Genomic DNA, 19119 nt, shown 5'->3' with positions numbered 1-19119 from the left:
ATCCTATCCATGGCCCTCATGATTTTATAAACCTCTATAAGGTCACCCCTCAGTCTCCAACACTTCAAGGAAAACAGCCCCAGCCATTCAGACTCTCCCTATAGCTCAAATCCTCCAACCCTGGCAATATCCTTGTAAGTCTTTTCTGAATCATTTCAAGTTTCCTTCCAATAGGAAGGAGACCAGAATTGCACACAATGTGCCAAAAGTGGCCTAACCAATGTCCTGTACAGTCGCAACATGACCTCCCAACTCCTGTACTCAATGCTCTGACCAATAAAAGAAAGCATACCAAATGCCTTCTTCAGTATCCTATCTACCTGCGACTCTACTTTCAAGGAACTATGAACCTGCACTCCAAAGTCCCTTGGTTCAGCAACATTCCCTTGGACCTTACCATTAAGCATAAAAGTCCTGTTAAAGTTACTAAATGTAAATTTGCATTTTGATTAGGAAAGACAGCATCACAAACATTTCTTTAAAATCTGTGAAATGCCTTTGTAATCCCCATGTTGCTGCAGACAGCAAGCAAACTTCATGCTGTGTTGTATTTGCATATATTAGCCATCACGGACACTTAGCTAAGATTTGTTTGTTGAAATACTCATTGGACATCAATGAAAATGCACTTTCAACTATCTTCATTTGGCCCAGCCAATGTAATTTGTTGTTTGTAAAGGTAATTCCAAGCACTGTTTCTGTTATATACACTCTTTAATCCACTTAGTTACTTTGCTTTGTGCTATAAATTCTGCCATGCATTAATTCAATCTAACCATAAAGTATAATGCAGTCTTGCTTCGTGATCACATCTACTTTTTAACTATTAGACCAAACAGTAAATACAAAAAGGTAAATAGTGGGAAATAATTATATGTTACTAATCTAATCAAGAAGTTCCAAAAAATATAAAATAAATGATTTATAAGTTTCAGTTGAACTGTGATATTAGTTTATTGCATTGACTGTTTCTCCAATAGGTTCAGATATACTAGGTTTATCACTTTATACTGAGCATAATGAATTTTATAATGACACATACAGAGATGCATCCTCAGCAATGATGCCATTGTTTACAAGCGTTAGCAGAATTTTCAACCAGGATTCCAATCTTCTGCTTATCCGATATTAAACAACAGAGATTAGTAGATAATAATCACGACAGGGATACTCCTACTACCTGATTAATCCAATCCCACTCTAGCTGAGATCAGCTGCTACATAATGATGTCAATTTCAGATATTCTGAATTGATTCTTAAATGAATGTCTGCTTTATTTTAATTCCTTGTTGTCATAAAAATAATTACCCTTCACTTTTAGGTTTTTATGTGGGGGTTACAGAGTTCAGGAGTCAAGGATAAATGTATTTAGTAAAGAGAATCAAAATCACCATAGACATCAACATATCAATGCATATAAACCAACCTCTGAAGCCTCCAAAAATAGTGTTGACTTGTATGGCAAGTACACAGTGTGAACCGTTGATGTGGATGCTCACCATTTTATAGAGTCATAGAGATGTACAGCAGGGAAACAGACTCAACCCGTCTATGCTGATCAGATGTCCCAACCCAATCTAGTCCCACCTGCCAGCGACCGGCCCATATCCCTCCAAACCCTTCCTATTCATATACCCATCCAAATGCCTCTTAAATGTTGCAATTGTACCAGCCTCCACCACATCCTCTGTCAGCTCATTCCACACACGCACCCCCCTCAGGTCTCTTTTATATCTTTCCCCTCTCACCCTAAACCTATGCCCTCTAGTTCTGGACTCTCCGACCCCAGGGAAAAGACTTTGTCTATTTATCCTATCCATGCCCCTCATAATTTTGTAAACCTCTATAGGGTCACCCCTCAGCCTCCAGTGCTCCAGGGAAAACAGCCCCAGCCTGTTCAGCCTCTCCCTGTAGCTCAGATCCTCCAACCCTGGCAACATCCTTGTAAATCTTTTCTGAACCCTTTCAAGTTTCACAACATCTTTCTGATAGGAAGGAGACCAAAATTGCACGCAATATTCCAACAGTGGCCTAATCAATGTCCTATACAGCCTCAACATGACCTCCCAACTCCTGTACTCAATACTCTGACCAATAAAGGAAAGCATATCAAACGCCTTCCTCACTATCCTATCTACCTGCGACTCCACTTTCAAGGAGCTATGAACCTGCACTCCAAGGTCTCTTTGTTCAGCAACAGTCTCTCGGACTTTACCATTAAGTGTATAAGTCCTGCTAAGATTTGCTTTCCCAAAATGCAGCACCTCGCATTTATCTGAATTAAACTCCATCTACCACTTCTCAGCCCATTGGCCCATCTGGTCAAGATCCTGTTATAATCTGAGGTAACCCTCTTCACTGTCCACTCCACCTCCAATTTTGGTGTTATCTGCAAACTTACTAACTTTACCTCTTATGCTCGCATCCAAATCATTTATGTAAATGACAAAAAGTAGAGGGCCCAGCACCAATCCTTGTGGCACTCCACTGGTCACAGGCCTCCAAACTGAAAAACAACCCTCCACCACCACCCTCTGTCTTCTACCTTTGAGCCAGTTCTGTATCCAAATTGCTAGTTCTCCCTGTATTCCGTGAGATCTAACCTTGCTAATCAGTCTCCCATGGGGAACCTTGTCAAACGCCTTACTGAAGTCCATGTAGATCATATCTACTGCTCTGCCCTCATCAATCTCCTTCGTTATTTCTTCAAAAAACTCAAATCAAGTTTGTGAGACATGATTTCCCATGCACAAAGCCATGTTGACTATCCCAAATCAGTCCTTGCCTTTCCAAATACATGTACATCCTGTCCCTCAGGATTCCCTCCAACAACTTGCCCACCACCGAGGTCAGGGTCACCGGTCTACAGTTCCTTGGATTGTCTTTACCGCCCTTCGTAAACAGTGGCACCATGTTTGCCAACCTCAGTCTTCCAGCACCTCACCTGTGACTATCGATGATACAAATATATCAGCAAGAGGCCCATCAATGACTTCTCTAGCTTCCCACAGAGTTCTTGGGTACACCTGATCAGGTCCTGGGGATTTATCCACCTTTAACCATTTCAAGACATCCAGCGCTTCCTCCTCTGTAATCTGGACATTTTGCAAGATGTCACCATCTATTTCCATACAGTCTATATCTTCCATATCCTTTTTCACAGTAAATACTGATGCATAATATTCATTTAGTATCTCCCCTATTTTCTGTGGCTCCACACAAAGGCCGCCCTGCTGATCTTTGAGGGGCCCTATTCTCTCCCTAGTTACCCTTTTGTTCTTAATATATTTGTAAAACCCCTTTGGATTCTCCTTAATTCCATTTTCCAAAGCTATCTCATGTTCCCGTTTTGCCCTCCTGATTTCCCTCTTAAGTACACTCCTACTTTCTTTATACTCTAAGGATTCACTTGATCTATCCTATCTGTACCTGACATATGCTTCCTTCTTTTTCTTAACCAAACCCTCAATTTCTTTAGTCATCCAGCATTCCCTATACCTACCAACCTTCCCTTTCACCCTGACAGGAATATACTTTCTCTGGATTCTTGTTATCTCATTTCTGAAGGCTTCGCATTTTCCAGCCGTCCCTTTACCTGTGAACATCTGCCTCCAATCAGCTTTTGAAAGTTCTTGCCTAATACTGTCAAAATTGAAATGTGGAAAAAAAAACTAACACCAATAATTCATATCAAATTAATATGGCACAGTTTGTTAAATAAAGTAATTCTACAAAATTGCTTGAGTGAATAGTATGAATAGAAACATAGGATGAAAAACATGAGGCTAATACTAATGTGAGAATAGCATGTCTTCCCTGAAAAGGAAGTAGCAAGGGATCAAGTTACATGTGTACACAAAATCATGACTTTTGGGGCTGGAAAAATTGGGCCATCAAATACATTTAGATGCTGCAATCCATGGTACTTCAAAAGTATAAGGAAAGATTTTGTCAAATATATCAAAGTAAATCAAGAGACCTATTTCATTGAAAGTATTGTCATTACTGTCTATGATATCTAAAATCATAGTGATATCTTGTTCTTGACAATGTCAAAATAAACCTAAAATAGAGATAAGATATAACAGAGCTCCAGCTTATATTTCTGATGTTGAGGTAAAAGGTTTCTGCTTTAGGTGCTATCAATGATTCTGTGTAGTTGTGCCCAAAATTACACCATTGTGAAAAGTTCTTGTCTTTCCTCAGAATTTCTGCTCAAACCTCTTTATGCACTGCTCAAACCTCTTTATGCATTTCTGCCAGAAATCAATGTGGCTGGTTAGTATTTGAAACTTACATTTTAAAAATCTAAATTTGCATTAAAGCATATGCCTTGATATTCTTAAAGAGCACTAACTCAGTGCAATTTGTTTAATGCACCAAAAAAATTGGTTCTTCACAAATTAATCACAATGTCAATCCCCCATGTGAGTAACTTGATTTAAGACTGCTGAAAATAAAGTTTAAAAATATATATACATACATGCATGAAGCAGTCCATGTCTAAATGTAGGAAGACCTGGATACTATAAAGCTTGGGCTAATATTCCTGCCATACAATGTGCCAAGCAATGACTATCACCAACAAGAGAGAATCTAACCATCACCCCATAACATTACCTCACAGAATCCCCCACTATCAGCATCTCGGAGGAGAGGGGGATGGGGGGAGGGGCGGTAACCACTGACCAAAAGCTCAAGTAAATTAGCCATGTAAATACTGTGGCTACAAAAGCATGTCAGAGGCTAGGAATCCTGCATTGACAACTCACCTCTTCATTTCCCATAGCCTGTCTGCTATCTATAAGATACAAATCAGGGGTGTTGGAATACTCCCAACTTGCTTCAAAGAACACAGCTTGAATAACACTCAAGAAATATGACACCACTGGAGCTCAGTAGCCAGCCTGATTGCCAGCATATCCACAAACACTCCCTCCTTCCACTACCAATGTTCAGTAGCATCAATATTTATTATCTACAACCTGCACTGTAGAAATTTACTAGCTTTTTCAGACAGCACTTTCTAAACCTGTGAACACAATCATCTGGAAGGATGACAGCAAATATATGGTAACACTATAACCTGCATGTTCCCTTCCAAGCCACTTATCACCAGAGTTAGAAAATATTGCCATTCTCTCAGTATCACTAGCTCAAAATCCTGGAACTCCCATTCGAACAGTATTGTGGGCAAACCTCTATATTGGACTGCAGTATTTCAAGGAGGCAGCTCAGCATCACTTTCTCAAGGTAAAAGCAATGACTGCAGATGCTGAAAACCAAATAATGGATTAGTGGTGCTGGAAGAGCACAGCAGTTCAGGCAGCATCCAACGAATAAAGGCCTGATGAAGGGCTTTTGCCCGAAACGTCGATTTCGCTGCTCGTTGGATGCTGCCTGAACTGCTGTGCTCTTCCAGCACCACTAATCCATCACTTTCTCAAGGTCAACTGAGGATGGGCTATAAATGTTGGCCCAGCCAAAACCATCCATATCCCATGAATGAATTCAAAAAAAGTCATGAGTTCCTTTATTAATTGTGTAATACCTATTTGTCTCTTTCAATCTAAAAGATACTGTTTTTAGACCTTCAAGTTGGCAATCCAAAATTAAACAAAGGCAATTAACACAAAAATCCGAACGATGATAATTACCCTAATGGTGCAGTACGTTTTGTGAACAGAACCTATTTATAACACCATACTTTTAAATCTAGAGCAAATGATGTAGCTTAAAATTCCACAACCTAACAAGAAAGACTGCAGAGTTTTAAACTCAAATGTTATTTAGTACAACTTGGTTTCTGCGCAAATCATTTTCACTTGGTGTAGCTTCCTGTCTCTTCCCCTTGTATTGCCAAATGTTCCTTCTTTCAGAAGAGGCATTAAACTGAAGTACTGACTTCCTGCCTGGAGTCAGAGAGAGAGAGAGAGAGAGAGACAGAGACAGGGAGAGCGTGAGAGAGATATAGCTAGAGATAGAAAGAGTTGAGCATGCAAATCTCACTATTGCAAGAAGTTGGAAAATTAATTCAATAAATCCAGTTCATTTGAGAGTGTAAATCAGGAATGATTAAAATTGCTGGAGCACAAAAAAAAGGCAACAAAAGCAACTGATTCACTGATGATTCAGACAGGGGAAGCTGGCAGCCCTGTCTGGTTTAGCCCTGTATGGTACATGTGACTTTAGTACCAAATTGTACAGTTGATTCACAGCATTATTAGAGACAGACAATAAATACTGTCTTGCCAGCACTGCCACATAAAAGCAAACAAATTTGAAGAACAGCAAAGCTTTCTGAGACATTGTTGTGTGTCAAACAGTTGCAACATTTGCTAAAGTTACTTTTCAAAATAATTCATTTTAAACACGTTTGGGTGTTATTGAAACTGGACAATATAAATTAAGACTCTCTCATTTTGATAACAACATGTATTTTGCTAAACTTAGAATTCTATGTTAAGGAACTGATACATGTTTAGTCCGGTAATCTTCAATAAGCAGAATTAGGGGACACATTTTAAAAAGAAGGGTCCCACATTTAAGGCAGAGGTGAGACTTTTTTTTCTCTGGGGGGCCACGAGTCCCTACAATTGTACAGCACCCCTGCTCCTAATTTGATTGTTCAAATATTCAAATCCACTAAAAAACAGGTTTATCAATTCCTATTTTAGCTATACAGTGAACTAAATTTAATACTAAAAGCCGTTTTAAATTGTTAGATTGCATTCCCACAATGTTGCCACAATCATTCCTCTGTCAATTTCTAAACTTTTATTTTGTTAAATTTGATATCCTACCTTGTTTTCACAACAGAAAAATAATCTTGCCTTTTCTCCTGCCTCTGTTCCTTGAGATCCATGCTTATGTTGACATTACAGGGTCACAAAATGACATTGCACTGCTTCACTCCTGGCTTCTGTAGAACTCTTCCTTATTAATTGCACAGATAACCATTTGACTCAATCATGGTGCACATAATGGTAAGACTATAACAGAGGAAAACAAAAAAGTAAGTAATTGAATTACAAAAAAAGGGTCCCATTCTAATACTGTTTAAATAAGTGGGTTTTAAATAAGTTAAAATCAGATGCAGCTTTACTATCCTGATAATGAAGCTCAAGTAAAGGCCCTGTATTTTGTGCTTTTTAAAATTGTGGACTGAAATGTGAAAGAACGGTTTTAAAATCAGTGTTTTAAAAAGCAACTTATTTGACACTCATATCAAGTATTGTGTAAACAAGCAATAATTGAAGTGCTTGCAGATGAATTTTGTTGAGGATCTGTGTACAGATATAGCTTGGTGGCAACAAGATGATGATTGGTCTATGGACTAGTGATCAGTTACTAATGATAAAAGCCTTTTGCCTGCCAACAACTAAGTGATTGGTTCTCAGGTAACTGAACAGCTTGGGGCAGGTTTGAGACAGATAAGAAGTGTTTTGATCTTCATCAACACAGAAGCTGTTTCTCTATTCTCTGGCGTCAAACCCCATTTTAAATCTAAACTAATCCAGTTAATCCTTCCTTCAGCAGTGTGACTTTACATGTCAGAATCCTTAAACTAATAGAAGTATCTGAAGAAAGACAACTGAAAAGCAATGTTCTAACCAGCGTCAGAATCATAAGGATCATCTCACTAACCTATGAACAGAATCACTGAACTGCCTGCCCAGTTTTCCTTTGCTCATAACTTATTTGTCCCTGTCCATTTATTTGTTTAGATGCATTTGTGTGTGAGCAGACTTTATAAGGAGTCCAGAGTTTTAATTTGAAATGTTATATGGCAACAGTTTATAACTGTTTATCTGTATCTAAAGTAATGGGTAGCACAGTGGCTCAATGCTTAGCACTGCTGCCTCACAACACCAGAGATCTGGGTTCAATTCCACTCTTGGATGACTATCTATGTGGAGTTTGCATGTTCTCCCTGTGTCAACGTGGGTTTCTGCTAGATGCTCTGGTTTCCTCCCACAGTCCAACAATGTGGAGGTTAGGTGGATTGGCCATGGTAAATTGCCTCATTGTACCCAGGTTAGTGCAGGCTAGTTGGATTAGCCATAGTAAATGTGGGGCTGCAGGGATAGGGTGGGTCCAGGTGGGGTCCTCTTGGGAGGGACGAAATAAATGGTCATTCTTTTACGTACAGAAACCTAATCTGTGCTTTCTATTAATCTGGGATTGCAAATCAGGTAAATTAAGGAAGTTTATGTACTTATTTTAAAATCTGTAAATTTTGGGATGACTTTGGGAATAATAGGGCTTGGTTACCAGTGGGCTACCCCAATGAACCATCGACACTGGAGAATATATTACAACTGAATTTCTAAATATGAGGAGTGTCATTAACTAATGATATAGTCAATTACTTCTAGATAAATTAAATATCTTTGCTAACATTTTATTTAGTAGAATAATTAATTATCTGTGAAATATTGGTAACTAATGATCCCCTGTTGTTGAAGAACAAGTGGTGATATTTCACAGGACCTCTTCAAATTGTATTGTTAAGTGCAAAATCTAATAGCCAGTGTTACAATATGATTAAAGAACAATCTAAAAGCATTAGCCAGTAGAACCACACCACAATATTTCACTTTTTTCAAAAAAACTTTAATGTATGTAACACTTAAATAAAACAAACACTATTAACTTAACAAAATGGTTTATAACATCATGTTATGCACTCAGATTTACTTTCGCCAAGAATTTTCTTATAATACACATCAATCTTACTTATTTTTGTCAGGAACACTTACACAGTCCTCTGGAGAATTGTCTCTGCTCCTGTTATTCTCAGAGATAAACTTTCAGTTGCCACGTCTCAACTATGGATGCCTCACTCCCTTGTTTTGGTTACTTTACCATTGTTACCAAGGTAATCTGCCTGTTACTTTCCTTTCCTGATCAGTGAGGACCACTGCACTGTTTTCTCACTTTCTTCAAGTCAATGGTGTGGCCACGGGTACCCAGTTTTCCTGTCTTTGCGACATGGAATATTTCTTTTCCAGTTCTACTTGGGTCCGTCCCCATGTCTCTCCAGTGCCACAATCAATGACAATCAATGTTGCTTCTCTCTCTTGCCCAGAATTGAAAAAAATTATCAATTTCATTTCCAATTTCCACTCAGCTCTCACCTTCACCTGGTCCATTTATGACTCCTATCTTCCCTTCTTCAAAATCTCCAATGCCATTTCTGGGATAAGCTGGTTACTGATATTCATTACAAACCCACCAATTCCCACCATTATCCTGACTACACATCTACCCACCCTGCCTCCTTATGTATTCCTTCCTCTTCTCAAAGTTTCCCCTTCTTCGTTGCATCTGTTCTGATGATGCAAGGAGGCCCCAGAAACGTTCACTCTTTTCCTTAACCGAAGATTCTCCACCATCAGGGTCAACAGGGCCCATAGTCAGATGTGACCACTATCCCGTACTTCTGCTTTCACTCCCTCTCTTCACTCCCACAACAATGATAGAGACTCTTGTTCTCACTTTCCACCTCACAAGCCTCCAAATCCAAAGCATCATAACTTGCAGTTTTCCATCACCTCAAGCGGGTTGCCACAGTAGACACATAGGCGAAAGTGAGTACTCCAGATGCTGGAGATTAGAGTCAAGAGTGTTGTGCTGGAAGAGCACAGCAGGTCAGGCAGCATCCAAGGAGCAGGAAGATCGACGTTTCGGGCAAAAGCCCTTCATCATCATCATCATCATTGTCAGCATTCTGCAGGCACCATTTCCTCCAGGACACCTGGCTCTTTCTACACTCCCAACATCTCCCCACACACCCTTAACACCTTCCCATGAAATCCTAGAAAGTGCAATACTTTTCAATTTACTTCCTCTCTCCTCACTAACATAGGAACTAGACACATCTTCCAGTGAAAATGCAACTTACCTGCACTTTATTCTAGTCTACTGTATTTGCTGCTCACAATATGATCTCCTGTACAGTGGGAAGACAAAATGTAGATTGGGTTACTGCTTTGCCAAATATCAATGTCCTTTCCATAAAAGTAACTCCAATCTTCCAGTTACCTGTCATTTCAACATGCCACCGTGTTCCAAAGCCATCATATCTGTTTCAGGCCTGCTGTATAGCTCCAGCGATGTTCAATATCAGGTGAAGGAACAACATCTCATCTTCCATATTCAGTTAACCAATTCATGAATGTGAACCAATTTTCTCTATGTTTGTTACCTTACCCTGACACTCTAGGCTCTGTTTTGTATGGGTTGCTCCCACCATAGCCAACCAATTTTCAACCCTTTTGCACCCTACTCAGCATTTATCATTCCCTCAGCTTATCATCAGCAATCTCATTGTTTACCTTTTTGCTCTCTCTCTCTCTTTCCCCCCTTCTGTTAGCACCATCTTTATATATTCTATTCACTCCTCTCCCAGCTCCATAACCTCATCAGCACAATACTACCCTTTCCCAATTATTTTCAGTTCTGACAAAGTGTCATTGCACTTGAAACATTTACTGTGTTTTTCTCTCTACAGATGCTGACAGATGTGCCGAGTTTTTCAAGCAATTTTGTTTCTTTGTTTCAGATTTCCAGCATCCCCAATTCTTTGCTTTTAATTGAATTTAGTATCTTGCTATCCTGTAACACACCAAGAGTTGCATCTACTGACTGAACTACTGGGCACTATTCTTGAAGAATAGTTAAGAAACTATGTGTATTATAGGAACATGTTATTTAGAGATCCAAGATTGAAGTTTACTCCCACTAGAAATTAAAAAATAAACAGGTAGTCTTACTGAAACAGAAAATCCTGAAGGGATTTAATATATAACAAGTTGGATGATCAGTCGATGTTCCCCTTTGAAGGGGTGTGTAGATCGAGGGGACATGGATTAAAAATTTGGGGTCTCCTATTTCACACAGAGATGAGATTTTTTTGAGAAGATTTGCAGCTCAAGTGGAGGTTCTGGTGTAGGTATGCTCCCTGAACTGGAAGGTTTGTTTTCAGATGTTTCATCACCATACTAAGTAACATCTTCAGTGAGCCCCCGAATGAAGCACTGGTGGTGTGGCTCACTTTCTATTTATATGTTGGAGTTTCCTAGGGTTGGTGATACAATTTCCTGTGGTGACATCATTTCCTATGGGGATGCCATTTCCTGTTCTTTTTCTCAGGGGGTGGTAAATGGGATTCAAGTTAATGTGTGTTTGTTGATAGTGTTCCAGTTGGAATGCCACGCATCTAGGAATTCTCGTGCATGTCTCTGTTTGGCTTGTCCTAGGATGGATGTGTTGTCCCAGTCGAAGTGGTGTCCTTCCTCATCCGTATGTTAGGATACCAGTGAGAGTGAGTCATGCCCGAAACGTTGATTCTCCTGCTCCTTGGATGCTGCCTGACCTGCTGCGCTTTTCCAGCAACACATTTCTCAGCTTCCTTCATGTTGTTTTGTGGCTAGTTGATGTTCATGTATCTTGATGGCTGGTTTTCTGGCTGTTTGTCCAATGTAGTGTTTATAACAAACACTACATTGGACAAACAAAAACACTACATTGGACAAACAGGCAGAAAACCAGCCACCAGGATACATGAACATCAACTAGCCACAAAACGACATGACCCACTCTCACTAATATCCTTACATATGGATGAGGAAGGACACTACTTTGACTGGGACAACACATCCACCCTAGGACAAGCCAAACAGAGACATGCACCAGAATTCCTAGAAGCGGAACACCATCAACAAACACATTGACTTGGATCCCATTTACTATCCCCTGAGAAGAAGAACAGGAAATGACATCACCATGTGAAATGATGTCACAACAAGAAATGACATCACCAAACCTAGGAAACTCCAACATATAAATAGAAAGTAGGCCCCATCACCAGTGCTTCATTCGGAGGCTCACTGAAGATGTTACCTAGTATGGTGATTAAATGTCCGAAAACAAACCTTCCAGCTCAGCAAGCAAACCTACATCCAGAATGGGCAATTTTAATAATTGATGGCACAGTAATTTGCTAATATTTGTAAAGATTTTTCTCCTTAATATTTGAAGTGAAAGTAAAAAACTTAAAATAGTTTAATGACTTGCCTACATGAGCAAGCACAATAAGTCAAATTCAGCACATATTTGGGTCATGTTTATGTTTTTTCTTCAACTTGCAGATATTTAATATCTAAAGCACCTGGTGTTCATCTCCATTGTCCTTTTCTGAGTTTACGTTTAAGTACCTTAACATCAAACTCAATTTCTTTCAGTATTACATACCTTTTAGTTTCTGTTTTTATTATTGATGGATGTTTGCATAATTTTTTTTGTGCCTAAGCACCAAACTTAAAAGATCCTATATACCCTTGCAAATGCTGCTGCAATTATTGTAGAAGGCTTCTCAATTCATGCAAGTCTTTCCCCACAGAAATTATGACTTTTAAGCCAAAGGTTTTTAATACATCACATGATTGTTGTGGTTCTATTGGTTAGTAATGAAGTTTCAATAATATATAATTGCTTATAAATTATAATAACTCACTCCTTAACAGCATCATGGGCATACCTACATCAAAGTGATTGCAGCAATTCAAAAAGGCAGCTCACCACCAACCTCTCAAGGGCAACTAGAGATGGATAATAAATGCTGGCCCAGCCAATGAAGCACATATCTCATGAATGAATAATAATAAAAACCTTCTCCAGCATCTAGCTTTCCGGAAAAATACAGTGAAGCAAAATACCAAATTGTGGTGTTCTGACTGATTTTATTGGAAAGAACAGTATTAACATACTGTCCAACAGACAGCACAAACAGCTGGATAGATATGCAGTAACCGAAATATTTGGAGATGGGACAGAGTAGACCTCTAAATGGGGTGTGCTGATGATTCGATCGAAAAATAGGGGCTTGGACTAAATGCCAGGAAGTTGTGAAAATCCAGAGGTCTTAGGCAAATGAAAGAGATAAAAAGATAGTCAAAGATCAATCCTCTATGCAATCTACACACAATCTACACAATCAGAGTGTGATACTTGGATGAATAAGATGTTTTCCCAAGAACTACAAGAGTGCAAATCAACTAGTCTTAGGCTAAAATACTTATTGATTTGGAAGATGGCTCCATCCAGAACAGGTAATTCAAAGCAAAGTGGATGTCATGTTTATGGTCAGAGAGTTACTAGAAATTCCAAGCTATCTACATAAGCTTTCCAGAGGAAAGTGAAACTTCCAGCTGTTATGTTGAGTCACGAGAATGAAGTTCTTGGGATACCTGAAAGCAACTGAGGTAATTTACTGTATAGTGGCTGATGGAGTGGTCAGCAGTGATGGAGCTAGGAATTTGAAATAAAATTGTTAGCGGAACAGTGAATTTTGCGCAGGAATATGTGGTTAGACAAAATAGCTGAGGGAGTGGCAAGTTAGTGGAACTTTCGCTAGGTTTTTGTCCTTGATAACATGCTTTTCTCTTTTTGTTCTGGTCGACTGTGCATTACAAATTTCTTTCTACAATTACTGGAGGCAAAAATGTCACCTTTTACTCCAAATTCTGGATATGTTCTCCAATCCAATCTGTCTCATCATCCATCCCTAAGTCTCCTTAAAAATCCATATTCCTGACTCTCTTAATGCTAATTCCTAACTCTACTTCCATTATTATTTGTCAGACATCTCTTGTTGGTGTTATGCTGTGAAAGATCTTGTTTCTTTTTGCTTTTCAAATTCTGTTTGTTATTTATCACAGATTCCCTTCATTCTGTTTCATCAATACTGCTCGTTGTTGTGTGACAAATATTTAACTTATGTATTGTTTCTAAATTTCAGGTGAACATTGTCATGTAGCAATTCTCTTACTAGATCATCATTATGGAGAATTTAACATTCATTGTCTGTCCTACTCTCATTTCTTCTTTCCTATCATTACGGAGGTATGGTTATAAGAGATCAGACCCAGGAACTAAATATTTAGGGGTATGTAACTTTTCTAAAGGACAGGTAGGATGAGAAAGTTGACCTGCCCTATCAAGCCCCCGAAGAATCTTCTATGTTTCAATAAAGTTGCCTCTCATTCTTTTACATTTCCAATAAGTAAAGGCCTAACCTACTCAACCTCTTCTCATAAGACAGTCCCTCCATACCTGGTATTAGTCCTGATGAAGAGCAAATGTCTGAAACATCAACTCTTCTGATCCGTGGATGCTGCCTGACCTGCTGTGCTTTTCCAGACCCATACTTTTCAGCTCTGTCTCTCCAGCATCTGCAGTCCTCACTTTCTCTCATACCTGGCATCAGCCTAGTGAGCCTTCTCTGGACTGTCTCCAATGCCAGTATGTCCTCCTTAGATAAGGGACCCAAAATTGTTCACAGAATTCCATCTGTAGTCTGTCTAATGCTTGTATGTACTCTTTGAAATAAAGGCCAACATTCCATTTGCTTTCCCTAGTGCCTGAACTTGGATTTTTTTTGTGATTTATGCAATAGGACTCCTAAATCTCCCTGTTCCCTTGCTTCCTGCAGTCTTTCTCCATTTAAATAACAGCTCCTTTATTCTTCCTGTCAAAGTTCATAGCCCACATTATATTCCAACTGCCAAGTTTCTGCCCACTTGCTTAACCCCTCTTTATCTGGTCATAAGTTTGCTCATTAAGCTGGTAGATTTGTTCTCAGACGTTTCATCACCATAGCAGGTAACATCATCATTGAGCCTCTGCTGAAGCACTGGCGTTCTGTCCCGCTTGGTCTGTTGTGGTGGGTGATATCACTATCAGTTCTTTTCCTGAGAGGTTGGTAAATGGGGTTCAAATCGATGTGTTTATTAATGGAATTCCGATTTGAATGCCAGGCCTCTAGGAATTCCTGTGTACGTCATTGTTAAACCTGTCCTAGGATGGATGTATTGTCCCAGTCAAACTGGTGTCCTCTTTGGATGTGTGTATAGCTACTAGTGATAGTTGGTTATGTCTTTTGGTAGCCAGTTGGTGCTCATGTATCCTGGTGGCTAATTTCCTGCCCATTTGTGCAATGTAATGTTTGTTGCAGTCCTTGCAGAGTATTTTGTATATGATGTTCATTCTGCTGGTTCTTGGTACAGGATGGCTCGAGTCTCTGGGCATGTTATGTCTTCTTGTTTAGGTCTGTTGTGTAGGAATTGGCAGACTGCATTTATTGGGTACCCATTGTTCCTGAATGAGGTGTTTTTCCTTAGCTTCTTGTAGTTCCTGTGTGCTGCAGTGTGTTGTGGCTCATTTAAGTAATATCTTGATACAGCTCCATTGTGGGTGTTGGGATGATTGCTCCTATAGCTGAGTATCTGGTCAGTGTGTGTGGCTTTCCTGTAAACGCTGGTCTGCAGCTCTCTATTGGCATTTTGTTCTACTGTGATGTCTAGAAAGGAGAGTCTGCTGTTTTCTTCCTCTTGATGAACTTTATTTCATAAAGGATGTTGTTTATGTGTTTGTGGGTTTCTTCTAATTTGTTGCGTTTTGTGATGACAAAGGTTCCTTAGACGTCACAGTAGAACAGAGACTCTAGCCACCCTGCCATCGAATAAAGACATCTCGAAGATGACGACCAGACTACTCTGGCCCCTGGGTATTGTGGTAGCCCACAAACTTACCACCACACTGAAACAGCTCCGGATGAATTTAAAGGACTCTGTACCAACAACCAGTAGAACATACGTCATGTATAAAATATCCTGCAAGGACTGCACAAACATTACATTGGACAAACAGGCAGGAAACTATCCACTAGGATACATGAGCACCAACTAGTCACTAAAACACATGACCAGCTATCATTAGTATCCATACACACAGACGAAGAGGGACACCAGTTCGATTGGGACATCTATCCTGGGACAGGCTAAACAGACATATGCAAGTTCCTAGAGGCCTGGCATTCAAACCGGAACTCCATTAACAAACATATTGACTTGGACCCCATTTACCAATGTCTCAGAAAAAGAACTGGAAGTGATATCAACCCCAACAGACCAAGACACAGAAATAGCAGGCGGGAAAGAACACTGGTGATGTTACCTAGCATGGTGACGAAATATCTGAGAACAAATCTTCCAGCTCAGCAAGCAAACTTACAACCTGATCCACAACCTGAGTTACAAATCTTCTCCAAAATTGCTCTCTACATCTACTTGAAGACTCTGTGTCATTCTCACCACTCACCTTCCTATTCTTTTTGTATCGCCCCTAAACCTGGTCCTGGTACATTCACTTTCCTAATCCAAACCAAAAATATACATTATAAATAATTGTGGCACCAGCATCGGTCCCTATGACTCATCACTAGTTATGAGCTACCACCTTTAAAAGTCTTCTATCATTTCGTTAATTTCCTATCTATGCTAATACATTACTTCCAATAACATGGAGTCTTATCTTATTAAATAGCATAATTGTTCCTTCCTACATTTTGAAATGTAGTCACTCTGTTATAATTTAGGAAATGTGGGAACTGATTGTTTTGGAGTAGAGATCTACATAACCTGTTTTCATGATGTTGGCGGGAAAGTGAGGACTGCAGATGCTGGAGATCAGAGCTGAAAATGTGTTGCTGGAAAAGCGCAGCAGGTCAGGCAGCATCCAAGCACTTTCCTCATTCCTGAACTTTTATCTTAGCCTGCTGGACACACTTTCCTCATTCCTGTAACCTTGACCTCCTTCCACCTATCGCATTTCCAATGCCCCTCCCCCAAGTCCCTCCTCCCTACCTTTTATCTTAGCCTGCTGGACACACTTTCCTAATTCCTGAAATTCGTAGGATTTGTGCAACAGTCAATCTTCCGCAGCTATACTGGCACCACCCCTCACCTTTTTCTCCGCTACATCGATGACTGTATCGGCGCTGCCTTGTGCTCCCACGAGGAGGTTGAACAGTTCATTCACTTTACCAACACCTTCGACCCCGACCTCAAATTCACCTGGACCGTCTCAAACTCCTCCCTCCCCTTCCTAGACCTTTCCAATTCTATCTCAGGCAACCGAATCAACACAGACATTTACTATAAACTGACCGACTCCCACAGCTACCTAGACTACACCTCCTCCCACCCTGCCCCCTGTAAAAACACCATCCCATATTCCCAATTCCTTCATCTCCGCCGCATCTGCTCCCAGGAGGACCAGTTCCAATACCGTACAACCCAGATGGCCTCCTTCTTCAAAGACCGCAATTTCCCCTCAGATGTGATCGATGATGCCCTCCACCGCAACTCCTCCACTTTCCGCTCCTCTGCCCTTGAGCCCCGCCCCTCCAATCGCCACCAGGACAGAACCCCACTGGTCCTCACCTACCACCCCACCAACCTCCATGCACAGCGTATCATCCGTCGTCATTTCCGCCACCTCCAAACGGACCCCACCATCAGGGATATATTTCCCTCCCCTTCCCTATCAGCGTTCCGAAAAGATCACTCCATCCGTGACTCCCTCGTCAGGTCCACAACCCCCATCAACCCAACCTCCACTCCCGGCACCTTACCCTGCAACCGCAAGAAATGCAAAACTTGCGCCCACACCTCCCCCCTTACTTCCCTCCAAGGCACCAAGGGATCCTTCCATATCCGCCACAAATTCACCTGCACCTCCACACACATCATTTACTGCATCCGCTACACCCGATGTGGCCTCTTCTATATTGGGGAGACAGGCCGCCTACTTGCGGAACGTTTCAGAGAACACCTCTGCGACACTCGGACCAACCAACCCAACCACCCTGTGGCTCAACACTTCAATTCCCCCTCCCACTCCACCAAGGACATGCAGTTCCTTGGACTCCTCCATCGCCTGACCATAGCAACACGTAGGTCAGAGGAAGAGCGCCTAATCTTCCGCCTCGGAACCCTCCAACCAGAAGGGATGGACTCGAATTTCTCCGGTTTCCTCATTTCTCCTCTCCCCTCCCCCCACCTTGTCTCAGTCAAATCCCTCGAACTCAGCACTGCCTTCCTAACCTGCAATCTTCTTCCTGACCTCTCCGCCCCCACCCCCACTCCGGCCTATCACCCTCACCTTGACCTCCTTCCACCTATCGCATTTCTAACGCCCCTCCCCCAAGTCACTCCTCCCTACCTTTTATTTTTTGCCCGCTTGGCACACCCTCCTCATTCCCGAAGAAGGGCTTATGCCCGAAACGTCGATTCTCCTGCTCCTTGGATGCTGCCTGATCTGCTGTGCTTTTCCAGCAACACATTTTCAGTTCATGATGTTGGCTAAAGCATAAGTATCCGCTTCGGATTCTGAAACTCCATATTCTAGTTGTGATGATTGAACGTATATAAGACCTGACAAACCAAATATCATTTGCAAGACTGCACGCCTTCAGTCACATCTCTGCTGTGGGTTTAGGCACATAGAATTAGGCAGCAACTCAAAACATGAAAGATTGGACTGCAGCTAGACATTATTCTAATTCGGAGTTCTTCTTTCACCCTATATCCCCGTCTTTTTCAGTTTTTGAACGACAGTCTTTAAAAAAAATCTATATCGAAAACAACGAAGTATAAATAGCATATCAAAAAACCGATGATTTCCAAAACAAGGTTTTTTTTGGCACTTACTTGCATTTTATCGTATATCAATTATTAAGATTTTCAACTAATATTGCTCATCAGATGATTTGGTACGGCTGGCCACTCAGCAGATCCTGAGAATTTGATGACATGTCCCACTATTTTCTCAACTGTACCGTTTTGCAATAAGACGGAAGTGAAAATTATGTCTGCAGCCAATCTGAGCAATAGCAAATCACTTGCCACAACAACAAATTCTTCGCCCTAAATCTTCGGTAGATATTTCAGCCATCTCCATCCATTGAGAAAAAAAAACCTCAGACACAACAATCATTAATATTAAAGATCTGACTAGACCGAGAGAAAGTAAACACTAAGATTAAATTCAGATTCTCTATCAAACATAATAACGCGCTGAACACATTAATCAGCATTTACTGCATATAATAAACGCTGGGCCAATACTTTTGCTGCAGATTGGTCAGGCTCTGCAGAGGGCGGTGCTCCCACTCACTCAGCTGGTGGTCGGCTCAAGAACAGAGAACTAGGCCGCGGCCCCACATACCCCCTTTCCTCAAAGGCAATTGGTTGCTGGCCGACCTCGCAGCC

At 40.8% G+C, this 19119-nt stretch overlaps 1 protein-coding gene across 11 annotated transcripts in view; it reads right to left on the bottom strand.

The window, feature by feature from the left end:
- Positions 1 to 19050, bottom strand: part of LOC140453422 (nuclear receptor coactivator 7-like) — a 115124-nt gene extending 96074 nt beyond the window's left edge. For 3 of the 11 annotated variants that reach the window (XM_072548076.1, XM_072548086.1, XM_072548087.1), the window contains exons 1-3: positions 18559 to 18962; positions 9909 to 9956; positions 6805 to 6993 (exon numbers count right to left, since the gene is read on the bottom strand). In XM_072548076.1, coding sequence (XP_072404177.1) covers positions 6805 to 6866 — 62 coding nt within the window. In that variant the 5' untranslated portion in view covers positions 6867 to 6993; positions 9909 to 9956; positions 18559 to 18962. The other 8 variants (XM_072548084.1, XM_072548079.1, XM_072548083.1 and 5 more) reach the window with 8 other exon arrangements.
- Positions 19051 to 19119: the final 69 nt, after the last annotated feature.

The sequence above is a fragment of the Chiloscyllium punctatum genome, chromosome 27 (genome assembly GCF_047496795.1).
Source record: "Chiloscyllium punctatum isolate Juve2018m chromosome 27, sChiPun1.3, whole genome shotgun sequence".
Lineage (NCBI taxonomy): Eukaryota > Metazoa > Chordata > Chondrichthyes > Orectolobiformes > Hemiscylliidae > Chiloscyllium > Chiloscyllium punctatum.
The sequence above is the reverse complement of the archived record's forward strand: the minus strand, read 5'-3'. Positions and strand labels throughout refer to the sequence as shown.